The 27,229-nt window shown below is 39.0% G+C and overlaps 1 protein-coding gene across 4 annotated transcripts in view; it reads left to right on the top strand.

Annotated features, from left to right (window-relative positions):
* The window catches only part of BICRAL (BRD4 interacting chromatin remodeling complex associated protein like), a 37,555-nt gene extending 27,612 nt beyond the window's left edge, over window positions 1-9,943 (top strand). For 3 of the 4 annotated variants that reach the window (XM_040550472.1, XM_040550474.1, XM_040550473.1), the window contains 7 exons: window positions 372-471; window positions 1,741-1,838; window positions 3,627-3,688; window positions 3,839-3,984; window positions 4,149-4,243; window positions 5,620-5,722; window positions 6,142-9,943. In XM_040550472.1, the coding sequence (XP_040406406.1) occupies window positions 372-471; window positions 1,741-1,838; window positions 3,627-3,688; window positions 3,839-3,984; window positions 4,149-4,243; window positions 5,620-5,722; window positions 6,142-6,941 (1,404 nt within the window). In that variant the 3' untranslated portion in view covers window positions 6,942-9,943. The remainder of the gene's footprint in view (window positions 1-371; window positions 472-1,740; window positions 1,839-3,626; window positions 3,689-3,838; window positions 3,985-4,148; window positions 4,244-5,619; window positions 5,723-6,141) is intronic. The other variant, XM_040550475.1, reaches the window with a different exon arrangement.
* Window positions 9,944-27,229: the final 17,286 nt, after the last annotated feature.

Below are 27,229 nucleotides of genomic sequence, written 5' to 3'. Positions count from 1 at the left end.
TATATGGTATCGTAAACAGTGTATCACTTAGTCGCTAAGCATTGCAGAGTTTGTTCCACTGACTCTTTGTATTTTGTTGAGAAAGTTCAGTCACCTTTTGCAGTTTTGAGACTCAAAAGCTGAGCTGTCTGAGGGCCACTTTTAGTTTGAACCATGGTAAATCATGGGTCTTTTAGAGTGTAACCTGTGCACGTTTGTACTGTTTGTGGAGTTTCTGTTCCTCTCTGATTAACTTTATTAGAGCTTACATTGAGCAGTTGAGATGGCTGAGGCTTCACCAATTGAAGATTTGAGGTGGAAGAAGGATGTGTAGATTGGATGTGTAGATCTGACTGTAGATTTTGTTTTTGTTTTTAATGTATGTGGCACAGAAAAAAGCTATGAACCAGACATCACCAGTTTCTGCATCGAAGACGCAGGATAATTTGAGACAGCCTCAGCTAACAAGTCTTCTGAGCAACACACTATCAGGTCAACTAAGGTCTTTTTAAAATCATTTTCTCATTTTTTCCAGCAACAAAATTAAGTGGTTCTTCACAGTGTTAGGCTTTCATTGATGGCTCGTGCTGGTAGAGTCCTAAAGATTATCAGAATTTTGTTTTTTAGTTGCACACTTAAGTTTTTCAGTATTGAATGTGTGCTATTATTTTTCCCAGCCATGCCACTTATTTTCTAGAGTGAAAAGTTGAATCTGTACTATAAGCAATTTCTGTTTTCCTTTATAAAATCCCAAACTGTACCTTCTTTTATTTTTCTTCCTTTTTTTTTCTTTTCCAACTTGGAAAAGTAGAGGTAGGTCACTTTGAAAATACGGACATCAGCTACAAAATTCTCTGACAGTTCTATAGCTTCTCTTGCAATGGCTGCTTCAGGTCCAGGGGAAATAAAAATAGTAATTACAACTTTATGTGCAGGCTGCTATCACTTGGTTTGTTTTTGAATAAGTCTGTTACTTTCAGTTAGAATAGATAATTTTTTGTTTATGGCAAAATACTAGGCTTTTTCAGTAGCATCATGCTATTAAAAAAGCCAAATCCAATGCCAGATTATAATATGTTCAAAGCAAACAGAAAAATGCAGTAACCTTAATATCTTTGTTTGTTAGTAACCCTTTTGAATAAGGTCCCATAATCTACTCGCTTTTTATTATTATTATTATTTTTTTGTTCTGTGCTGATATGCAAGCTGTCCAGGCGTTCTTTCCAATCAGCACAATATATTTTTGGAAAAAAAATAATTGTGTTGGTTGTAATGTGTGTGGGGGGGTAAGATGCTGTTTGCATTCCTATGTAAGACAATTGGAGGAAGTCTGCCCAGCTATAATTTAGAAATTTTTTGTGAAGTTAGAAGAACTTATGCTGTTTAAGTACTTGCAAGAGCTTTACAATATTTAGCTTTATATCCTTCAGGGAAGGTTAGTATAGAAAAGTTTGATAAAATACACTGCGTGATTTTTTTCAGTAAATTTTTGGGCCCCTATACTTATGGTACTTGAATTTCTTCTTACCACTGCAGTGGTAGGAGGTGCTTATATCTAAGGCTTTTTGTACTTTGCAGTACAGAATATCAGTCCTTTTACATCTTTATGTGTTGGTTTCTCTGCAGGGTAGTTACACTAGTGTTTTTAAGCATATGAGGCATCTTTCACCTAAAAGCTCAAGTAAAATGATCAGGACAGGTACATGAAATTGTTCTGTTCTTGCTTAGGATGACAGAGTCTTTTTAACATATTCTTTATAGGACAGGACTCTGGAGGAAAAGTCATACAGCAGTCTCTAGGAACAGCACAGCCACAAGAAAAAGGAATAGGAGCATCTTCAGTTCAGCAGAGTATACAGGTAGAAAATACTTCCATTTATATGCTTCCCTTTATCCCTTTAAACTTCAGTGAAGTTAAAGACGCTTCAACTCCATACCGATAATCTAGTATTCCTTGCAGGTTGTTTTACAATGGAGGAAGGCACTCAAGCTTGTTAAATTTTACCTTGACACAATAAAATTGAGTATTTTGCCAGTTGATATTATGAATGCTGTTCTGAGATTTACTCAGTAAGTGGAGTCTGACTCTGGGGCGCCCTGACGATAATTTCGTATGACATCACAGTTCTTCATTTAGCTGGACATGACTTAGACCTACTGGCATCCTTACTTCTTACAAACTCTGCTATTCTGTAGCTGGCTGGGAGGGGATGGTTTGTGAGAAGTAGCAGAAAAATTCCATCTGGCCTTTTTTTGATTCTTTACTGCATTGTCTTCTTTCCCCAGTGTTTTTTTTTTTTTTTCCACCAAAAGTTTTCCTATATATGGCAACTATGTAGAAAAAATTAACGCTGCTTCCAAGGTTTGGGGCTGGAAGGAGAGACCGGCTTTTTTAGAGGTGGAATACAAGTACTTTTGGAGGAAGGACACAGTTGTTACATTCATGGACTTGAGTAGCTGAGGGCAAGAGGTGAGGGTCTGAAGTAGGCTAGAAAGTTTGGGCTTAGTTGTGGATGGAGCTGAACTGCAAAGTCACAGAAGAAAACAAGGGAGGATTTGATTTAGAATTTTTGTTCCTTGAAGTAAGTCTTTCAATGTAGTATGGCATACATGCTTTTCCATGTCTTACTGACTGATGTACAAGTAGAGCAGAAGATGCATAACTCAATTGTGAGTTCAGCTTGGTTTTGTAATTATTGGTCAGATGTACTTTCTCACATGGTGGAGAATACTTTTTATGCTCTGAAGCTAGAGCCTTTTCGACAAGCAAGTACCATTGCACTGTGCCTGCCTCATGCCACTCCTACTTTGTTAAGAAGGATGCTCTGCACCACATCCTCTTTGGTTCCTTCTAATCATGTTGTAGTTCAAAAGAACTTTCACCCAATCTGTTTTTAAATCAGAAGTAACTTTTTCTCTGTGGCTGCTTTTGTTAGGCTAGTTGACTAGTGTCTTGCAAAAAAAAATTGTATTAAATAAAGGTTGTTTAGGAATGGCTTCTTGGGGAGAATATGTAGATTGCAGCGATGCCTGTCATACAGTAGGGACATGAGCCTCTACCACCTCAGAAAACATCACATCTTAGGGCAGTGTTCCACTGCAAAACCTTGTGGCTTCATAAATGTGCAAGGAGATGACTACATGGATCTATCTGATAGGTATATCTGCACCATTGACACTGAAACAATTTCTGGGACTGCTTTCGCCTCCCTCCCAAACACTGTGGCTTTAGAAAATGTATATATGGAACCATAGCCTACTTCCTTGACAGATACTCTGATCCATTCAAATCAGGCAAGATGATGACAGCTGAGAAATGCAGACAGTTCTTGAGAACATATGTATTTTCAAAAGCTTTTAGTTGTACCTTTTCACCTGCTAAATTTGATAACAAACCTCTTTTCTAGTGAAGCATGTAGGTGCACCACAGTGGAATTTGCCTGCAAACTTTACATTTGTGAGGTAGTAGAAGTGACTTGTATATTTCACTGAAAAAGTGCCCTATGAAAACATGACATGGTTAAGTGTTTATACTTGGTGATTGTACTTACTATTGTTGAAATACTTATTTGGCAGAAATAAATGTTGAAACTTAGGCTTTACAAAGGAGGGCATATACTGTAATTTGTCTTTTATTTTGTACCTAGGTGGATGGTCATTTAGTTGGACAGAAAAGGCCTGCTGCTAAACAGTTAACTAAAGGAGCTTTGTAAGTCATTTTCTTCTTTTTTGATTTTATTGCAGATATTTTCTCTAACTTTCATCTCTTTAATTTTTGATAGTGTATAAACTTTTATTTGTGCTAATTATACGTGCTTGAGTATATGCTAATTATAGATATCATTAATTTTCGTTGTAGTATTCTACAACAATTACAGAAGGATCAGGTGAATGCTGTGACGCCAGATAAAAGTCAGTTCAGATCATTAAATGATGCAGTTCAGAGACTCCTTTCATATCATGTGTGCCAAGGAACGCTGCCAACAGATGAAGACTTAAGAAAAGGTAATTTCCTTTAAAATTGGCAATAAGGTTGTAATGAATGTACTGAGAGAATTCTTCATGTAATTTAGAGCAGTAAGGGAAGGAACATTTCAAAGTTCGTGCAGTTTATTAAACCTTCTGGTTACTGAAGAACAGTATTTGAAAGTATACTCTTGTCTTTCTAGTGGACAGTGAATTTGAATCTGTAGCTACACAGCTTCTGAAGAGGACACAAGCTATGCTGAACAAATACAGATGTTTACTTATAGAAGATGCAATGGTAAGGTGTATAATGCAGATACAATAATGTTTATAGGATGTGATTCAGTTTGTAAAAAATACAGGAAGGTGAGAGCTAGCATTAAAATTAATTTTGTTGATATTATTTATCCCTATTTTTACATACTGTCTAAGCAAGGGTGCTGTTATATACACATTTCATAGACGTTGGAGGCACATCAACAAAGTATAAGCTAGTATACACCTCAACAAAACCCTTTGCTCTTGCTCTGACGAGGCTGTGGTAGTCAGGTGATATATGTATGTCTCTGCAAGAGATAATGCCTGAAAGAATGTTGTAAAGCTCCATTCAAAGGCCACCAGACATATTATAATTGCAGCCAGATTTATTATAATTTAGGAAATTGTTAGTTCTCCTTAGAAGCTAGGTGGAGTCTGACATTTTCATCATAAATGCTTCCAATTTAAATGCTTTCACAGTCCCAGGTGTGAAGTGAAAAAACTTAGAGTTACTTTAAGAATGTATTGTACAAGGATCGGGGAATCTCATTGTGGCTTCCAACATGCTAGTTTTTGAGTCTGGAAAAGTACAGAATTTAGGTATAAAAGACATTTAAATCACTCTAGTTTAGGAACAGGAATGTATAGTAGAACAGGAATTCTTAGTAAAAATGTTGCAGTTAGCATGGTTTTAGAATCTGGCAGTCTCATTAAAAAGATAGTAACCATCATATATTTGGAAGTAATTGCAGATGCAAAGGGGGAGATAGAGGTGAAAATCTGTTCTTTTAGCATCTGGTATGTTGCATGGTGTATCTCATTCACTCATTTTGGAATGAAGTTATTTGAAAGAGTGTTCAGGTTTGGAACTAGTTTACCCATGTTGTGACTTAGTAGCCAGTGAACTTTTCTTCTGTGATGGATGGGGCTACTGGCTTGGCGGTGTGGTCAGCAAAATGCAACAGCACCAGCTAGTTGAAGGTACTAGTACTGCTGGGAGAGAAGTGCAGATATGAGATGATAGGGTGGTCCCAATTGCAAGATTTTTGCTGTTTTTCCCTCTGAAAGAGAAAGTTGCTGCACACGATGTAAAAAAAAATTGTGGTGTCCAGTGGTAAATACATTCAGTTGTGAAAAGTTGTAATTCTTATGACAGGAATAGCAATTCTCTGTTTTCAAATCTTTAACAAATTAAATATACCATAAAATGTGAATAATAATTTATGGTTGTGTTTCATTAGTCCTTGGCAGCCATGGTCAAGGTTGTTGAAGATGCCGTGGAATTGTGAATGTTCTCCACAAATACATAATGAAAGTCATTCTTTTTCTTTGAGTAGTAACTAAGCTATTAGTGTTTTGATTTAGTACAGACATATGAGTTACTTCAGAGATGGTTGTTTTTTCCTTTTCCTGCAGCGGATAAATCCATCTGCAGAAATGGTTATGATAGATAGGATGTTTAACCAGGAGGAAAGGGCATCTCTGTCCCGAGAGAAGCGTCTTGCACTAGTGGATCCTGGTAAGTGATGGTTGTCTTCTGAATCTTACAAAAGCAGCATAAGCATGGGTTGTTTAAAAATATCTCTGGCCCCACTGAGGCACTGATTGCTAGCCTATTTTAAAAGATATCCAGAGGAAGTATGATATGGCAGTTTAGATTGAAATACTCATCTTCCTAATACCACATTTGGATATTTAGAATGCTTGGAAGTGCCTTTAATGTGGTTTTACAGTGCCTGTTACATGCATATAATGCTGGTAAATTTGGTCATAATCTCCTGCCCTAAAGCATTAGTGCAGCAGAACACTTAAGCATTTCTTAAAGACATGAATCTCTAGGCTGTGGATGTTACTTGAATTTCAATACTAAGGAAAAGATGGAACATGTTCTTTTGGTATATAGGTAGTTAATGTAAAATGTTGCTACTTAATTTTCAGATGGTTATCAGGCCGATTTTTGTTGTTCTGCCAAACAATTTGATAAAACAGCTGATGAAGCACAGACCAGCAAAAGTGACCATCAGTCTAGCAAAACATTATCTTCTCGAAGTCAGACTACCAAAATCCAAGCCAGAGACCGACCAAAATCCAGCTCAGCAGAGTCCACAAATCACAGTAAACTTCCTCTAGTGCCTAACAACATTTTGACACCACAAGAAGGAACAGCTTCTACTAAAAAATTGGAGAGCCTCACTAAAGCTTTAAGGTTTGAGAAAGCTAATTGTTCTGAGAGCCAGTACAAGGCCCTTTCTGAAGAAAAGATGGCTGGTAAAGACCTTAACAAGTCCACTGAGAATTCTTCGAGTTCTGAAGACTTGTCAAAAACTGTATCAAGAGGCAGTCATGGAACACATAATAAAATATCGAGGAACACAGTTCAGTCTTTCTCAAAGGTAACATGTAATAATTCCCTCAAAGACAAAACTCTGAGGAGCCCTCCAAAGAATGAGGTTTTACATCCTGATAACATGAAGGGCTCTGGTGAACCCCAGCAAGACTTACTGCTGAGTAAGAGTTTAGAAACAACATTTAAAAACATCTTGGAACTTAAAAAAGCTGGGAGACCGCCACAAAATGAGGCATCGAGTAGTGGCTCTGTTGACTTAGAATTTCCTAATTTTTCACCTATTGCTTCACAGGAAAACTGCCTGGAAAAGTTTATTCCAGACCACAGCGAAGGTGTTGTAGAAACTGACTCTATTTTAGAAGCAGCTGTAAATAGTATCTTAGAGTGTTAATAGTTACAGTACCATGGACAAGTGATGTTTCTCTTAGCAGAAGCAAATGTGAATGACACCACAAGTACAGCCTGACATACATTTAAGGTTAACCTTTCTAAACTAGATTCTGTTCTGTGTTTGAGAGCAATACTCATTGTGGTTACAGTGAGATATCCAAGTAAAGTTAATCCTTGTTAGAATGCAGTCTGTTAGGGCCTTACTATTTCAAGTATTATTATGATAGTGCTTTTGATAATTGTGCAGTACTGCAACATAACAAGGTTGCAGGTCGTTAGGCCCTATGTAACATGGTAATATACTGACAATCACAGTCATTTGAAAGGATATATTTATTAAGAAAATGTTTTTAAAAAGTGATGGAAGCAACAATTCTCCCCTGCCCTCCTTTTCCACAAATCATCAGATTTTTGAGTTGTTCTGGAAACCCACTGTACCTCTATTCAGAAGTGATAATTTGCTTTGTTAAGGAACCTGTGTTTTAGGATTCTTAAGTCGGAAGGATGTCATCAGTGTGTTTACAAGGCTTCATAATTTAAACTTAAAGTGCTTTTCTATTGCTTTCTGAGCAGAAACTAGTACTCGATATATTTGTAGTGGGTAAGTTTAGTCTGTGGGATGATATTATATGATCTTAGTCACAGTGGCATGATATGAAGTAATAAATGCTTGACTAAGGAAGGTAGAATGGAAGCCAATGAATGGCAAAGTGTACAGGATGAGGCCATGATAGAGCCATGAATTTATATATATAATACATATATATGTTAACTCTTGAGGAAGAGATTTTGCATTTTATAATTGGATGTAGTCAGCCTTGAGTCTTTCTGAAGTGGTATAAATGTTTTTTTTTATTTGTTGTTTTTTCTTTTTTTTTTGTTGCTGTTTTTTTTAAGACCAAGTGTCAAAAGCACTTTTATTTGAGAACTGTTATGATATTTGTAGCTTATATTTTAAGAGGACATTAGCCTTACTCTGATGAAATTTAAAGGCCAGTGTTTATTTTTGTTTTTTTGCTTTTTTCTGTCAGAGAATGTTAAAATCATCCACTGTAGCAGTCATAATTATCAAGATATGTACAGACCAAAGTCGATCAGCAATCCCATTGTTAAAACATATCTAAAAGTGTGTAATTATTAACTCCTGTTGTAGAGCCAAGTGAAACCGTTGCATGGTTTGTATTTGGCTCACTGTCATGTTAATAAGATAGAACCTTATTATTTTATTTATTTATTTTAATCTATGCCATCTTTCTTTTTGCTGCCCGTGCTGCTTTTTCCGAGTTTACTTTGGTCATGAGTGCTTTTGTGCACATAAGTACGCTGACATTAGTCACGTGCATGTAGTACATATGTCTGCTCAGGAGGATATAGCTTTTGTGATTTCTAAGGTATGCTTATATTCTCCCCCAGACCTTCCCCACAATTTCTTAGAGAAATTACCAGCCATTCTTCAGACTTACTGATTGCAGTTTTCATAATCTAGAGGCTCATCGTGACAAACTGTGGTTGTCAGTTAGATTGCCAGGAAAGAAAACAAAAGGTAGAGTTTTGCTATCATGTAACTCAGTGCATCTGAATAGTGCAAAAGAAAGCAGAATTAGATCCTTGCGATAGTAGATCACAGTGCAACTCAGTATTGAGCTACAGTCCACTGTCTGACCACTAAAGGAAACCAAATCTAGAAAGCAACATGAGAAAGATGAACTTGTTTAAAATTCATTTTCCCTTCAAAGTGAATAGAAATACTGTTTTTTGTATGTTACTAATTGCCATTTAAAAAAAAATTGTGCCAATTTTAAAGTACATGTTTGTAAAATCCCAACATTCCCAAGTGTTGTAGAAGATATTCAAAGTAATAAGTATTGCCAGTTTTAAATTTTTAGTTAGGTGTCCATAGAATAGACTCTCAGGCAGTTAGTTGTTTTCTTATTGGCAAAACTGACAATATAGTCTTCACCTATTGCCTTTTTAGATTTAATAATATGCTTATGGCTGTGTATCATGATGCGTTTGTGTTATGATTTTTGGAAATTGAACCATTCTAAACTATCTGGGAAGGAAAACAGTAAGTTACACAGCTGTATGTTAACTAGTTAATTTTTTCTTTTATAGGAAAAAAAAAGTTGCACATTCATGGATTCACTTGATTTTTGTACCACCTCAAAATGGGTACAGCATCTGTACAGCAAATACATAGTTGACGTATCAGGCTATGTGTCTTCTATTGGATCTTATTGGGGATGGGGGACAATGGATATAAAAAGTGGCAAATTACAAAAAAAGTAATCACTGTTGATTTGGTCAGACACATTTCTCTGAACTACTTGCGAAAGGAACCCTGTGAACAGTCCTAGCAAGATAAATGTTGAATTGTTCATGTTCTGTTGTTTACTCCTTTGAATTCAATTCTAAAGGAATTCTGGTACGTGGTGAAGCAGTAAATGAAAGAATTGTATTTTTTGTTGTGTTTGAAAGAAAAAAGTATAAATTAATCATATGGAATCAAATCCAGCAAAGTATTGTGAATGTGCATGATTTTGGACATGTTTTCATTATTTTGCTGGATCAGCATTGTGATTTCAATGTTATTTAATACTGCCTAATATTAAAACAAATTTTGAACTGGCAATTAAGAAAAATATGTTCATTTTGAAGATTTTAGTATAATTTATCTGTTAGATTAGGGAGGCCTTACAGACTGACTTCACTTAAAGAGGATGTGTCACTTATTGTCAGTGTGGTATGGACTTTATTTGCTTAAATACCTTCATTTGTAAAGTATGTCTCACTTGAAATTGCTTTGTATACATTTTGTAAAAATATTTATAAAATGTTTTGTAAAAAAAAAAAAAAGTATAACAAATTGCAGTTTATTTTGTTATGTTGGATAAATACTGTTAAAAGACACAAGTCAGTAAATATATTGTTAATCCATGGATAGGAAATGTTTAGTTGGAGATTACAAATTGAAACAACCATTGCAATACAGCCAAAGATTTGGGAAAAATGTGCATCTGTGATTGTCTTGATTTACCCAAGTTGAATATTTACATTACCAAAAGAGGGTTGTTCTCAAATTTAAGTAACGTGTTTGCAAAATGTTCCTACTCCTGTGCTTTTTTTTTTTTTTTTTTTTTTTAAATTCAGATGTATTATAAAATATTTAATAGGCCAACTTCCAGTACTCTTTATGGAACTTCTGAGCATTTAAGGCTATTAAGCCTTAATGCTATTAAGGCTTGGTTTGTGTGGTGTTGTAACTACACACAGTAATGCTGATAGCAAAATAACATGATTGGCAGTGGTCTTGCTATGTTGTCATTAGAAAGCTCACCACGCTAAGGGTGCTGAGAGACACTCTCCTTCTCCACTATGCTTTCACAAAATAGAGGCATCATCTTCCTGATACCTCAGGGAGATGGAATAAAGAGAGGTTTATGTTTGTCAACCAGCCGTCTCATCCTGGCTGCAGGTTTCAGAGTTGTGCCAGTTATATTTGGCTGCTGATACCAGTGTTTGTGGTATTTCCCATTCCTTCCTTTTGGCTGTGAGAAGACATTTCAGTTGCCGATGATGTAATGCTTCCTCCTACTTTTATAGGGGTGATGAACTTTTTCTTGCTATGATTGAATTTTTCAGAAAGCATGCTGAGATTCTGATCTAGTAAAGCTCTTATGCTTGGAACTTCAACACTTTATTTTTGGAGGGTATGAAAACGAAGGATTGCTGAAGTGCACTGCCTCTCATCTTGGAATGGGGCCTGCAGTGTTGAAAGGTAGAAGTCTTTATGGTTAGTATTCAGTTATTTTGTCAATGAGACAAAATAAACTTGCATTTTGAATGCTTCTCACATGGATTCAGTCAGTAACAAAATGAATAAAATCAGCTATATGTTATTTTAATCTGTTTGGGTTAGGATGGCTAAGTATCTTGCATTTTTTTTTTCCTCTTTAGCGTCTCCCTGTAGGCTTACCAGGTGCCTTCTGGGCTGTGAAACATTGGATGTGCAGCTTACTATGTAGCTGTATTCACTACAGAATAACTTTTTGTTACGTGAATGTGGTATATTTTTTAATCGCCTTTTAATAGCATTTTAAGAGGGGGAGGGGGCTGCCTGAGTTTATTCCAATCTTCAGGGCAGAATATCTCAAGATTTGGGCATGCAGGTTAACACGTAGCTTTTTTAAGAATGTCTGAACATCTTTCATTTTGAGGATCCATAGAAAGAAAAAAAATTGCCACGATAAGCTTGGCACAAGAGCAGGTATGTAAATGATTTTAAACCTTAGAGAAATTCCTCTCCTCTTCAGGATTTTTTTTTTTTTTTTAATGTGAGCCTTTCAATTTTTCCTTTAAAATTGTACATGTTGTTGCTTGGGGTTCTCACAACGACATGTTTGTGAAACAGCTTCAAGAAATGCAAGAAACTGTCTTTGTGTCTTGGGGGTCAGCTGTCATTTTGGTTAAGGGAAGTCATTGCAGAAAATAAAGTAAGCAAGGTCAGGCAAGGATCTGAACATCATTTATAGTGCACTGATGGAACTGTATGCAGATTTCAAATTAGTCGTGGTGGGTATACTCAATATTTGTTTATAACTAATGAATCAGCATCTGTGCTGTCATTCTGTGCTGCTAGTCTTGCAAGTAGTTATTGTACTGGAAATTGGAAAATGAAACAATTATCCATAATAACCAGTTGCAACAGGTAAACAAGCAAACTTGAGTAATCTTGCTGTAGTAGGGGAGAAAAAGATAAAGGACACAAAGTATTCCATTGAACCACTATTTTTGACTCAAAAAAAAAATAAATGCCCCCATTGTATGCATAGCATAAAACCATGGTTTATCTTTTTCAGAGTTAAGGTAAGACACAGTTTATGGGGGAAAAATGTTTTATGAATAGAGAAACAAGCTAAGTCAGAATTTAAGGCTCTTCTTGAGTATACTCTTAGCTTGGCCTTGCATCCTGGCTTTTGTTTAGGTGTGTGCCATCATTTCTGCAGATTATTAGTTGTCTGGAGTGTAGCGCTCTGTCTTCTTCACTACTGCTTTTGTACTGCAGGATTGTTTTTTGTTTTTGTTTTTTTCTTTTTTTTTCAGTTACTTCCTTTTTTTTAATTTCTTTTTTTTTTTTTTCCTTTTTTGAAGAAATGTGTAGAAAATGAGGTGTTTGAGGTAAATTGTTGTAACTATATTAAATTAATGAAATGACAGCAATGTTATAATTCAGTGCTTTGAAGGGGAAGCAAGATTAGTTAGTCCATGCTGGTATGTCTAGACAGCTGTAATGTTTCAGCTAGCTTTTATGTCTACATAGCATAGTCTACATCATTACATAACGGAGTCATGCCAGAGGCCAAATTTTCAGAATTGTGCTGAACTCCTGGCTGTACGAATTGTTCACTGTCACATATTTATCAATATTGCAACTTGTTCAGATAATGACATTTCATTCTAATTAATTTCCTATTACAGTCTTGTCTTGATACAGCCCCACTGTCTCTGGTCACCACTGAGATAGAAGTGGTATAGGCCTCTGACAGGCTTTTCTAGAAATCTGGCATTTAGGACCTGATCCCCAGTCCAATGAAATCAGTGGAAAAATGATTTTCAGTTAAAGGTTATAATGGTAATACTTCCCTTAAAGAAAAAAAAAATCAATGAAATTTACTTTATGCCCTTGGGTGGAAAGTGATGCAAGGAGTTTCAGAGTCTACAATGGTGACAGCATACAAGTGGACAGCATGATCTAATTAATGAAGTTATTTTGGGTGCTGATTTTAGGAAATGTTTTCGTATAATCAAACCGCTAATTGTTTTCCTCTAAACATTATATGTGTTTAATTGCTGCACAGTTCTGAAAATACGGAGCTTTACTTTCTTCCGTGAACTTTTACTTCAAATGTTCATGCTGAGATGTGAAACCATGCACAAATCACGGTAAGAAATCATTGTAAGTGCTAAGTGGTACAATGGCCAAAATGATAAAAACTGTGCTAAAATAGCCAACGATTATATGAGGATAAAATCTTGTCTGGATTACTGTCATGAAATTAAAAGCTCAGCATTCAGTTCAAGTGAAATTCCAAAATTACAAATTGTGAAGCATAATTGGAACAGCACGAGGTTGAGATCATTAAAATACGTCATTCTTGAGCTACGTCAGCACAGCCTGGTGCGTCATCTCAGCAATTGGATTCTCCTTGGCTTCAAGCTATGGCAGTTCCTTCAGAGAAACTTGAAGCATACAGCCTTTTGAAATTCTCAGGTGGCACATAAGAGACACTGGAAAAAGGTACTTGCTTTTTAAACTATTCAAATAGCTTCTGAAGTTGCAATCAGAGATTATGCTATTATTATTTCTGTGAATGAGTTCCATTTGCTCACGAGTCGGGCAGCTTGAAGCGAGCTGCATGCAACATGCGCTTGTTTGCCTACACAAAAAGAGAGAAAGTGACAGAGAGTTTGGCCCAATCTGGCTTCAGCGATTATTGTTTTGAGCTCAAGGGGATAATATTCTAAATATGGGTATTTAGTTGCTTTTCTTACATTGCAGCATTCAGCCACTGGGCCAGCACTGGCAAAATATATTTATAACTGTTTCACTTGCCTCTTGAGTTCTCTAAGTGATGTAAACAATATAATTAATATTGCTGCACTATTACAGAATTTGAATAATCTGTTTTTAATTCAGTTCAATTTGAAGCTGATTGCACTTCACTTTAGAACTTCTCCTTCCAAAGTCTCATTCTGAAATGCGATAATATGCAGAAACTATATATATTTTAATTTCTGAATAGATCTTTTAGGCTTTTTTTTAAATGTACTGTGAATTACGTGTGTGTTGTGCATATCCTTTAAGTGAGCAGCAGCACGAAGTCAGAAACCTGCTTTAGTACATCTCACAGCTTGATATTGCTAGGTGTACCTGATACCGATAAAAGGCAAACAATACAAATGCACGTGGTTAATATTGCTTAGGTTGACCAATTCAGTGTCACCTTGCTTTCAAGGTAAAATTAATTAGGGAACGGGATTTGGAAGGCCCTTAGTAGCAGGGGCAAATAATAAGTCTGTGAAGAGTTAAATACTGAGTGCTTAGGAAGGACGGTCTCAGTAACCTTTATGCACAGAGGAAGAAATTCAGATGAACCTGAAGGAGAGTAGGCTCCAAGGTTTGGAAGAGACAGGTAGGCATGTGGGGGATGGATTTGGTGGGCACCTTTAGATTTAAATGGTTAAATCTGATCTTTCCAGACACAGGATGTGTTCTACACTCAAGAAGTTGTGCAGGATTGTATCCATTGTTGTATTAGATCACGTAATTAACATAGCTAAAAATTATTAATCATAGTGTATTTTTCTCCCCTTCTGTGAAAATACTTGGGTTCCATAGGTACTGTGTGAAAAATGAATTTTACAGTGCAATGAATATTGTACGTGGACAGAGACTGGCATGTATTGTTGCAAGGATGGGCTCAACACACAATTTTAAGGCAGTTGTGAAAGCACATGCCTAGTCTGCAAGGTCTGGTTTTAAATTGAGCAAGAACAGGTTACTAAAAATTGTGAGTAGACTCTAAAATATTGTGGAATTGGAAGTGTTTTTGTGATACTGAGTGATCATCATTGATAATACTCCATACAAGAGGTGAAGAAGGTGTGGAATCTGCCTGTTACTGTGCCGTTTTTTCTCTTTTCCTATGAGGCTAAACTTTTCCCACTGATAGAAAAAGAGAGCTTCCATACAGTAAACTGTAAATTCTGAGTGATCAATGGAGACATACACAACCTTATGACACCTGTAATAATTAGTGTTCAATTTCTAAGAATGTGTTATGTTACTCTTCCCTGATGAGGAGGGCAATTTTAATTCTGTGGCAGACAGTCTGAGACTTAAATTTCAGCTGTTTCCCAGGGAGTTGAAGACCTGTTCTTTTTAAAGTTGACTTACACTGCATTTAATTTGTCTAAGCCGAAAAGGAAGGCTGCCCTACCCTGATTTGTTGTTGTTTTATCCTTTGGCAATCAAATTTCAAGCCCCTAAGTAACTAAGCATCCTCAAAAACCTGTAGCTTAAAGACTCTTTCAACTGTTTCTGTAGTAGTCTTCTGTCAGAGATGGCTCATTTTATATCAGAGCCATTGTGATCAAGCATGATCATACAAATAATTGTAATGGTTTATCTGTGCTCCCATTTTCTGTAAATGAGTCATAGTAATTTGGGGGGGGAATTCGTCTCGAATTTGTAGACTAGCGAGCTGAGAGAGCCCCCTGCTACTTGCCTGAGCATGTGTTTAGCATCTACCCCAAGAGGTTAAGGTGCTTTCCTTCTTACCTGCCTATCAGTAGAAATAAATATTAATGTAGATGTCAGGGCAAGATGATTGCTGACAGGGAAAACTTGGATTTATTCATGTATTTATTTATCTATCTGCCATGCTCTTTCAGAACTGAAGGTGCTAATAGCAGTTTTATGGCAGTTCATCTCTTGCAACTCTGATACCAGGGTGCAGTCACTGAAAGAATGCAAGACTGAAGGTTGGAATTAACTGTGCCACGAATGGTGAGACCAGGTTAAAGAAGCCTCCGAGTGTTATAGGCAAGTATAGTTGTATTTGTCTGTGCTGCAGTCCAAAGGCAGTACGTGACCTGAAATCCAGTTTTCTTGTGTGTTTGGAGAGGAAGAGGAGAAGCAGCAGACATAAGTGGTTAAAGGTCAGTTGTTTGTGTTTTTTTTTTTTTTTTTTTTTTTTTTTAGAACAGTTGAAAGAAGATATTTGCTTGCTTCTTGCTTTCCCTCGTTTACTTAAAAAGATGGCAATAGCTTTGGATTGATGAGTTGACTTAGTCATCTGTAAAAGCTTAGGGAAAAAAAAAGCAGAGAAAAGGGGAGCTATGGGGGTGGAAAGCAGCATACTCAACTGCCTGTGTGTCTGTTCAAGGGGCAGTTCAGAAACATCAGGTTCTGTGCAAATAAACAGTAGGTTTCCATTGTCTGCTGCTAATTATCACCCAAATTTGATTTGCACGCTCTTCAAAGGGACTCATATCTTCCCATTTAGTTATTTGCTGCACTGTGATGAATCTTTAATTCAAACCAAACGTGGGTCAATTTCCAGCTGAAAAAAATGCGAGGAATGTGTTTATCCGTGGTGGTATCAGTGCCTCTTTTTAGTTTTCTATATGTGTTGATTCACAGCCTCAGTGGGGAGGTGAATTTATGTCAATCTGTGAATTGGCTTTGCTTGTTTGGCAGGTTTGTAAAGGGTTTGGTCAGTTGTAGAAGGGCTTAAATAATTGTGCAGAATTGGAGTGGTTCTGGTGCGCATTAGAGTAACTAGGTTAAGTCTCAGAGTCGTACAGATAGAACAAAATCTCATTCTGGGTACATTTTTTTCCCCAGCTAATATTTTCTCTTATGCAGAATGGGGTCAGTTGGTCTTCTGTTCACATTTTCTACTTCCCTAACTTCTTAAAATCGTGGTGGGCAGGCTACTTGCTCTTCTGTCTGCAGTGATAAAGCCTAAGGTCTCCGAAGGCACTGAAATAACTGTTGCATATGTTTCCTCCCACCAGCTACAGGACATGGGTCTATAATGAGGAAATAAGCCAATTTCGGCAACATAGAAATCTTGCAGGGCTGAATTGTCTGGGCAAGGTCCTGGGCAACCTTTTCCATGCGTCCCTGCTTCAGCAGGGGGTTGGACAAGACAACCTCCCGAGGTTCCTGCCAACCTCAGCCGTTCTGTGATCGTGTGCCAGTAATGCTTAGCGAGACTCGTGAAGAATGGACATTTAAGTATGTAGCACTAATTATAACCTTGGTTTCACTGACTGCACTTTTGAATTGAACGTTTGAGGGTCACACAGGTGACGGTTGTATTGAAAAAATGGGTTGCTTTTCGTCCTTTGTGACCTGGGAAGAGAATGTGTCAGAAACGTGTCAAAAGACCAAGTTTATGCTCATATCCTTTGTATATGTTTAAGTGGGGGGAACAAAACAAAACGAACGGAATTACAGCTGCCTGTATGGCTATTTATCTTGCAAAGGGAGCATATTTTTAATTTTAATGCACTCGTAGGTTAAGTGCTGACAAGTTAGCACTGCCCTGTGCACTCTGTCATACCGTGCATTTGTGTGTTTATGCAGACTCACCACATTTTGACCTTTGGGACCTGCAAGTATCTTTGTCTGTCAGCTTTCCAATTACAACTGCCTGCTCTTCCTCCAAGGATGCCTGTCGCAGTGTGCAGGATGGCACAGGCACTGGGTATTGTACTCAGTGTAAGGTGCATTCATTTTTTGCCTCTCCTGACCTGCTGGGGAACGGCTGGCCGGTGCCAAGCCCAAGCAGATCGGTGCCTTGACTCGTGTCAGATGCTCCTTTCATACTCTGTGTGTTAGCTTGCGGCACCAGCTATTTCACAGGTTTTTGGTACCTGGTCCAGTGGAATCTGGTTTGAGCCTCGTGTCTTTGTGAAGCCAACACAGCAATAAAGTAGGTGTCATCTGTAGCAGAGCTGGCTCTTGAGTGTTTACCATGAAGTGCCAGTCATCGATCCTCTGCTGGAGAGTCCAGCCCGTGCTGTAGCTCCTAACTCCGGGCAGTCATTCCTAAAGCGTTCACTGCACGGCGCGAACCCAAACGCTTCTCATTTTGACAGGCTTTGCCTGCTTTCAGCACGAAGGATAACTGATGTCTGCTCTCCCCCTCAGTCCCTGCCTGTTACCCAGTCTCACCCGGCGCTGCCGTGGCTGCCAGCTCCCCCTCGAGAGCAGGTTTGCTCTCATTCTGCGGCTGCTCTGGGAGCACAGGCGGCAGGTGGGAAGGTCGTGTGCAGACACTTGAGCCCCTGCTTCTTCTGCACCTTGAAATCGGTCTGTGGTACTGTGCATTATTTATTTAGGGCCTTTGTGCTGTAATTGATCCCGCCGAAGAGCAGTCTGCCATCCAGCTGGCTAGGCACTTAGCAGCCCCAGCAGGGGAAATGCTAAATCCAATCAGTGAGCTGCTGTCTGCAGAGGTGGGAGAGAAACTTAGCTAGCTCTGCTAATTGGTAGCAGGTTTGTACGGTTGCATGTAGTTTTGGAACGGATTCTTGCAAAAACTGTATTTAAGACTGAACAGCGTTTGCTGTCCCACATGCGGGAAGGCACAGACTGCCCGTGCCAGGCTCCTGTCAGGCGAGGGCAGCGAGGTGCTGGTTTGGTGCAGATGGTGAAGCCTTCCTTGGATGTGCAATTGCCTTGGCCTAATGCAGAGATCTGGCCTGCTTTACCTTTGGCCAGGTAAGTGGGCTTAGGCTTAAATCACTTCTACCTCCAGAGAACATGTTTTTGGGAGTGTTCCCCCTCCCTCCCCAAGAGAAGAACGAAGGCATGGGGGCGAGTAAGCACTAGAGTGTAGGTAAAAGCTAACATTTACTCTGCAGGCTCATTTTTTTTCCTGTTTGCCTTTTTGCAGGAAGAAATAGCATGTATAGATTCTGTAACCGGACACAATAGCACTGAAAAGTGTGAATTTTTCCCAGCTGTCTTAATGGAGTGTTGGTTTTCAAACCTAATTTCACTGCTGCTTGCTATGCAATTAACACCCAATTAATAGGTTTGGTTAGTTCAGCTGCCTGGTTCCTTGCTTTGTGTTGGGGTGGGTGTCGGTACAGACACCTCAATGAAAACATCCGTTTGAGATAAGTGAGCAGTCAGAGAGCAAACAAAATCTGAGGCTGTGGAAGCAGGCTAGGAAAATCTGGTCGTATTACAATTCTATTAACATTAATTTGAATAAAGTGCTCTTTTCTGTGATGCTAAAAAGCATGGCAAAAAGAGGGAGTTGAGAGATAGGAAATTAAGAAAATGTTTGCATAGAGTTAAAAGGGAATCAAATAAAAGGGAGCCTGACAAAATAGTGACTGACACAGAGAAGGTGAATTGGATACTACCACTTAAACCTGAAGTACAAGAGAAAAAGGACAGATAATGAGACAAAGAAAAACACCAAGTGAGGCCATAAAAACTTTTATTAAGAATAAAACTTCCAGAATAATAGCAGCATGGTAACTACTGTCATGTGTAACAGCGGTGGAACTTAATGGTACAAGGGTTTGAAACCTAGAGCACGGTGAGATTAAAAATAAATCAGCACAAATGAGGAGAAACTCTACTTTTTCTACTTTTTTTTTTTTTTTATGAAACAAATCTGTAAGTGTTATAAGTTTCGAGGTAAAGAACTGAGCATTCCTTTTCAGTAGTGGTCTCTAGGTTGCTTCTCTAAATCTCCTATAAATTTAATGGTGCTCTATACTAACAAAGCAAACCCAAGATTTTTAACTGCTTACGCTAAATCAGCTGGAAGAGGAAACTTCCCCAAGTTCTGGAGCTGTGGGGGGGGGGGGGGCTGGGGAACGGGCATTTCCCTGGATTTAAGATCCCCAGACCTGATGCAGGCCTGGTGGCTGCAGTTTCCCCATCACTTTCCTGCTCCTCCACGAGGTGGGGGAAGCAGCTCATGCTGCAGCTCGGCATCTGCTGCCTTCCTCGCAAGGGGCTCTGTGGGTTCCTTGCTACTTCCCTCCTTTGTAAAACCATAACAGGGATTTTACAGTCATTGTCCTTTGCCAAGGGCTCCCTAAAGGATGCTTGCTTTGCTGCCAGGGGAAGAAGGAGGATATTTTAACTTGGGCTAGGTGTCTGCTCAGGGCTCTGATTTTGCCAAGAGGCTCATTTTGCTTTTGTCTGCCTCTTCCCTTGTCTCAAAACCTATTACTCAGTTGACTGATCTTCCTCTTTGCCTGTGATCTCTCCTCTTGATGAAACAGCACAGCATGAAAAAGAAAATACTGATTTTAAAATTCAATTCAGTTAAGTCCTGTTATAAAAAAAACACCTGTTAATATTAATGTAGACATGACAATGTACGTCTGTTTTGGGTGGTCATCACGTGGCAGATGATGTGAGTTATCTTTCAAGGTGTTAAAGTGCATTTACAGCGGTGTTAGGGTTGTTTTCAAGCTGCTCAGTGCTTAGGTGATTGTGAAAGCAGGACAGGAAGATAAAAAGCCATTGGAATTGGATGTTTTTAGGTGACATGCGGTATGCAAAGAGAGGAGTAGAACTGAAGACTAAAACAGTAAATTTCTTGGAAGAAAAGCTGGAAAACGGTCTAAGGAGTACTTAGGAATTGCTTCATCCTGGATATGGGATCAACTGTGCCCATAACAGTATTGGCAGAGGTTTGTCCGAGGCTGCAGTTACGTGCTTACACAAAATGTCGTTTTGCTTCCTTTAACCCAAACGTTTTCTGTGAGCTGGCTGTTTCCACCTTGCTGCAAACACCGCGTTGCCCTAAATGCAGGGGCTGGGAGCTGCAGCTCATGGTAGGAAGCAGTGGGAGGTGAGGGGGGTGCAGACTTGACAGACAGTGTTTCCATCAGAGAAAATGTCCATGGACCTGTTCTTGTCCTGTTCTTATCAAAAAAAAGCTTCTGTTTTCTGGGGGTGGGGGCGGACAGTTGTTTGGTTGGTTTAGTCAGTTATGGGTTTTCTGTTTGTTTATTTGTTTTAACTAGTATTGCTTGTATTTATTTAACTAAAGGAAATAAGCAACATCCTTCATTTTTGCCAAAATATATGAGGGCTTTGTTACTGACAGCTTGGTTGAGGAGTGATAACCTGCTAGTGTGGTAAATCGGTCAGGTGCCCAGGCTGGAATTCCTCGACAGAGGCCTAAAGGTCCGGTGGTCTTAGGCACGATAATGCAGTGTTAGCGTTAACAGAAATCATTCTGCTTCAGTAATAAGGAAATTTAACACTAATATGCTATCTCTGGTGAATATCGTAAACATATGGGTGCTCCTTCCAAAGCTACCCGAAGAAAACTGCATTTATCCTGACGAACATAACCTTGGCCGGAGATAACCAACCCTGAGCAGTGCTAAGCATCCATTTATGTGAGCTGTCTGTCCAGAGGAGGCAAAGCTTTTCCCCAGCGACCTGGCTGAATGTGTTAGCTTCGCTGTTTCGTTATTAATACGGGACTCATGTTGTGCATACCTATGTGGGAGGACAGCTCAGCTCTTTCAGAGGTAACATCTGTAGCCTCTGGCGAGGCGGGGCGGCAGCTGCCCTAAGCTGTGCGCTGCTGCTGGCTGGCTGGGCAGGCAGCAACTGTCCTGGGCAGGCAGCAACTGTCCCGCGTTCTCCACCAGCAGCAGGGCTCGGGGCAAACGCCTCGGGGTGCTGCAGAGAAAGCTCCGACTGCGGCCCTACAGGGTCGGGCTGGAGCGAGGGCCTGCCTCGTCGTCTCTCCTCGGCCAGGTGGCCCAGGGCTGGGAACACCAGCTGGGTAGGTGCCCTCCCTGCTTCTCAAAACCGCAGCAGCCCTGGGATGCTGCTCCCACCCCGCAGCCTGAGTAATTCATTTTGCTGATTGCAGTAGTGCTAGTTCCCCTCATCACAAAGATGCTACTGCTTTAAATCTTTTATTATTTTTTTTCCTTAACCAGGCCTTTTTAAATTTGCTGGCAGCTTGGAGTAATGAAAAAAAAAAAGTGGCAAAGTGAAAAATACACCAAAATTTCCCTTCAGCGCTGTGGCCAAATCTATCTTTTGGGAGCTGCTGCTCTGTCCTGCTCTGTGCTGGAGAGCCATTTTTCTCATCTTCACTTGTACTGCAAAACTGTGCTTCCTCTTATGCTGAGGCCAAACACATCTCAGGAAAAAACTGCTCGGTTTGCCAAACACGCAGCTGATGACACATGTATTTATGCTCCCTGGCAAACTAAGTTAAACAAACAGGGACTAAGTTGGGCAGACGTTACAGGAGGTAGTACTTCATTATAACTCGACTGTGAGCAGCTTATTCTCCTCTCCAATTATGGCATCACTATGCATCACTTTCCCAAGAGGGGAGTATTCTGCGGGAAAAAATTACCACATAAAAAGTCTTGAAAGTGCAGTAACTGTACAGTAGGGGACAGTAGCTAAAATGAAATATTTAAACGCGTGTACATCTGTCTCCTTTTGTAAAAAGTATGGTTGTTTTTACCTCAGATATTAAGCTGCTAAATTAATTCCTGAAAACTCAGTCATTTGGTTCTCAGTGTGCCTAAATTCAAGCTGCATTTCGGTAACATCAGGTTCTGTGCAAATAAACAGTAGGTTTCCATTGTCTGCTGCTAATTATCACCCAAATTTGATTTGCACGCTCTTCAAAGGGACTCATATCTTCCCATTTAGTTATTTGCTGCACTGTGATGAATCTTTAATTCAAACCAAACGTGGGTCAATTTCCAGCTGAAAAAAATGCGAGGAATGTGTTTATCCGTGGTGGTATCAGTGCCTCTTTTTAGTTTTCTATATGTGTTGATTCACGGCCTCAGTGGGGAGGTGAATTTGTGTCAATCTGTGAATTGGCTTTGCTTGTTTGGCAGGTTTGTAAAGGGTTTGGTCAGTTGTAGAAGGGCTTAAATAATTGTGCAGAACTGGAATGGTTCTGGTGGGCTTTAGAGTGAGCCGCGCAAGTCCCCAGGTTGCACAGGCACAGAAGACTCTCATTATACTTGAATTCCCATCCTACCCATAAAAAGTTATCTGTGCAAGGATGAAATGGAGAGATGGAATAACGCAATCTACATTTTTTTTCCTGTTGCATTGACTCTGAATTAAAGAATGCACACGTATTTTCTGCAATCTCCTTGGCTGTCACTGTGACCCTCCACCATGTCCACAGCCAAAAAGTTTCAGTCACGGAACTGAAGGAATTCTGGACATTTTCTCTTTAAAATTAATAGAACACACCAAATGCAAGAAACAGGGCTATGGCAACAATAAAATTTCATTGTAATAAATACCACATGTGATCACGATTTACAAAGCAGACAATAAAGACTAATTTAAAAAGAGAAATCCCTCTATTCTCTTTCATGTGGCTGACAGCAGCATCATTTCTGGCTGTCTTTACTGGAGATTTATTCAAAGATTTAACACCCCCTTCTGTTTTTCTTCTCCTAGAAGCTTGGAGGAGGATACTTTATTAACTTACTATTCTTTAGATTCACATATGACCTCTGTTTTCTTTTAACCTGGAGGTAGTTGGTAGGAGTTCTGGATTTTTTTATTGAAAGATATCTTTCTGAGATATTTCTGTATTATAATGTGGTGTTTCCTGCATTTATTTATTTATCTTCTAATGACTCGTGCTAATGAACTTTATTTTAGATAAGTCTATGAACACTGGCAAGCCTCTCCTCAGATGCTGTGTGTTGTCTTCAGGTACTTTCAAGATAAGGTATTTAATTTCTTGGCAAAGAAATTAAATGGTGCCCAAACAGTTGCAATAAGTCTGAACCAGTGACCTAATGTAAAAATATTTGCTGCTGTCAGGGGAAGAAAAAATCAATAGCTTTCTTGTGCCTAAATATTTTGGTCTTCTGTCACAATTAAAATCAGGGTCCTTCTGAAGTGGGGCAGTGATTCTATAATGAATATTGTGTGTTTCTATTGTGGCTATATCTGGGAGGTGCATCTCAATAGGGTTTGATGCAAGGAATTCTTTTTTTGCCAAGTAGAAACTTTTTTTTTTTCTTTTTTGTAGGGGTCACTGTTTCTGGAGTCCAGTGCTATGTAATTGGTTAATCTCCGTAATATTTTTACAGTTTATTTTCAGTCCTGCCAAGTCCAATCCAAACAGCTGTACATTTTTTCCTCCTACAATGCAGGTGGAGTATGTGCTGGTAAAATGTGCTGGGTACAGCGTACAGGACACATTAGGATGTACAAGACAGACCTTTCAAGTTTGGAATATCTCAACATTTGTTGACAAAAGCAGGGGGATCTTACTAATTTAACAAAAACACTAGTTATAACAGACTTAGGAACAAGTACTAGCCTATCATGACTGGAGTGGAAAAAAATCTTAAGGGATGTTTGGATTTGTAGATGTATTTCATATGAATTCCATTTATTTTTCTTAGTTTGGTTTTCATGTGTGTAAGCACATCTTCTTTCCTAATCCTTGTGGCTATTCTGCTCAAATGATGAACAGAACAGCAGTATTGCTTCTAAAAGATGTGATTACCTAGCCACATAAACTCATTTTGTTTTTCTTGTGCTGATGATCAGTTAGGGCTGCATAAGGACTCCTTGAGAGTTCTTCATCCTTTAGGATACTGGGCTATCAATTAGCTTTCCAAGGTTTGTCTTCTAGATGGTTTACTATATCAAAACCTTTTTCTCAACAGAGAATTCTTCAAGATCTCAAGAATATAATTTGGGTTTTAATTAAGTACCTATATCTAAGTGACTTCTGAGCTTACTACTTGCTGACAACATGTCATTGCTATGCCTTTCCAAGAAGGTAGCTTTTTTTAGCAGTCACTGTATTACACATGTTCATGTTATTCCTCTACAATCTTCTTTATCAGTGAGAGTATCCCATAATCTGACCAACGCTTCTCCTAAAGCTAGTTAAGTTTCACCAGAACAAAAACATGAGTCTGCCAACTTTCTTTCTTAAATCTTGCTGCCTCAATTTTTTTCCCATAACCCAGGACATGAGAAAGACTTTTCCTTTTTATATTCTCTGGTCCTCTAGATAATACCTAAAATGATTTGTCTCTGTTAGAATGAAGTCCCAAAGTAATGGTCACCTCAGAGCAGAGATATTGAGAGTGGATCATGACGGGATCTCTTAAGATCTTTTATGGTTTACCCATAATCTTCACAGTATTTGGAGCTCACTATAGTAAAACCAGACCATTCATCTTTCTAAGGAATCTGCAGGTTGGTTGCCTGGATCTCCGCTGATACCATGTGGAGCACAGTACAATTGCTAAAATACCTCAGAATCATGCTTTTTCTGTTTCCACCCTTGTTCCACTGAAGATCCAGGGCTGTGACTCTGGGAACTTGTGAATGGGTTGGGTACTGCTTGCAGTCACTAGTTTTGAATAAATGTGGACTTTCTCTTGAGAGGTTACATAGAAATAATTGGTATCCTTCAGGATTTGTATTCCACTTGTGTTCACATTTGATACTTGGTTTCACAATTCTCTGTAGTTTAGAACTTCTTTTTGAATTGAAAATTGAGAGATGAGAGCTTGAAGGTGGGCTCAAAGCCACATATCTTCCCAGGTAAGGGAAAAGGCATGAGAGAACCCCCTATGAGTATCGCTATGAATAGAAAAATCCTGGAGGCGCAAACTAGGAACAGAAAATTACACAGACATTGAAAGTGCCTGTGGAGAACATATCCTGAGGAACTCTGGTCATAGGTGGTTGGTGGTAGGGAGCTCACAACACATTTGAAATCTCTTTGCCTGGACTGTTAGGCTATGATTACATTTTAAGATGCACCTGAATATCAAAATATTTTCTGATTTTTTCAGATCTGCCCCTGGTTGTGTATCCAGCTGTATGTGTAACCATTTTTGTGGGAATAACTCTGATCTCTCATTTTTCTTCCTTCCAGGGGAGGGAGAGTGACCTGAGGTTCTCTTCTGGCTAAGTAGTTTAGAATAAATAGATTTTAATGCAAAAATGTATTTTTGGAGGTATGTTTACTTTAACATTCTTTTACTTCAGAAACAACATTTTTATTTTCAAGGTACCGGACTGCTTGAATTTTGTTTAATGCTTGCTGTTCATAATAAAATGGAAGAGGAACCCTTCCCACTCCTTAGTCTTTCACTCAGTCTTTCTGTCAGTCTATCTCCCTAGATAGCTTCTGTGACCCCTTTCCTCTTAGAAGGCTTTTAAACTGATGTGGTCTTTTGATCTCCAGCTTTTTAGCCAGGAGCAGCTTTGTCCAGGAGCCTTATGTTGTTGACTCGCCACTTGTGAAGAAGGTACTTAGCTGAAAATACCTTGATGCATTCTTGGTAATTCAACACATAGCCTCCTACTTATATAGAGCACGTCCATCTCAGAGGAAATTCTAATAAATCTCCAGGCATGCCTAATTTGCATCCCTACTGCATATTATTACTCATAAATTAATAATGCAGGTAGTCTGTTATGTCAGAGCTTGTGGTGGACGCTCACACGTGGACTTACTGGGGACTTGAATTGCTTTTATGTATGGCGCAATTTACTGCAAACTGGATGCACAGTATTTATTTCAGCTGAAATGCTTTTGGTCCAAAAAGTCTGTTAGAGTAAAGAAGAGTATTATTTTAGTTTCTTGTCCAGACCTAAAGTCATTTGAATTATTTATGTTATTACAGTCAAAGGAGGAGTACCAAAATAAGAAATGCAAAGAAAATCAGCTCAATTAGATATGATTTTAAATGAGCTTTCAAAAAAATACAACTCTGTACAGCTCAGCCCTGAATTGAAATGCGGACAAATTAATTGACCGTAAACCTTCATGGGGCGTGACAGAAATAAGCTCTGTGGAGAACAAAGATAGACATTTTTATCCACTAACGTTTCTCTGGGATATCCTAGCTAATCTTCACACCAGAGGAGTTTTGGGGGTGATGTGACCCCCCCTCTGCTGCTTTCACACCTAGGCAACTTTATTAATTTCATCAGCGTGAGGTCAGAAAATTCTCTCAAAGCAGAGACCAGGTCCATAATAGAGCTTTTATAAGGACTCCAAGACTGGTGGTGTCCAGGGCATAAAAACACTTTGAGAAAAGTCTTTGAAGAAATATTTGCCTTTCTTTTTTTTTTTTTTTTTTTTTTAACCATGTTGATATTAAGAAAAATGGGCCTTTTCTGTCCAGTGGAGAAACCTTGTTGCAGTTATCCATGCCTTTGACACCTTGAGGCTGTGTTATGTTATTGTCGTGCAGTCCATACAGGACTGTACGTTGAGACCCTTGGAAACTGGAGCTTGTGCACAAAGTGGAGCTTCATGCCAAGAACACTTTAGGTCAGGTCTGCTGCTTGTTATTAAGATCCTGGGTAGAATTCAAGGTGTTAGCTTTAGTCTACAAATCCCTAAGCAGGCACCCAGGAGACTGCTTCTCTTCCTGCAAGGCAGTGGTTATAACTGAAATCAGCCAGAGACACCCGACCTCAGCTGTGGAATTTACTTCCCAAATCCATCCACCTGGGCTGGGACCTGCCAACTGTTAGTGTGGGCCGTGCGCTCTCTTCGTCAGCCTGGTGATCTGACAGGGGAATGGTTTGAGGAGTGGGATTTTTGCTCGGGGTGGTGGTGGCACCATGTAATTTTATCTGGTGGTGATGAGATGTGGGTTTTTCTGTTTGTTTGTTTGTCCTCTTTATGTTAGGAGTAACAGGATATTGCCCTTGAAATGATACCATAGCTACAA

The sequence above is a fragment of the Cygnus olor genome, chromosome 3 (genome assembly GCF_009769625.2).
Source record: "Cygnus olor isolate bCygOlo1 chromosome 3, bCygOlo1.pri.v2, whole genome shotgun sequence".
NCBI lineage: Eukaryota > Metazoa > Chordata > Aves > Anseriformes > Anatidae > Cygnus > Cygnus olor.
This window is presented reverse-complemented; position numbering and strand designations above follow the sequence as displayed.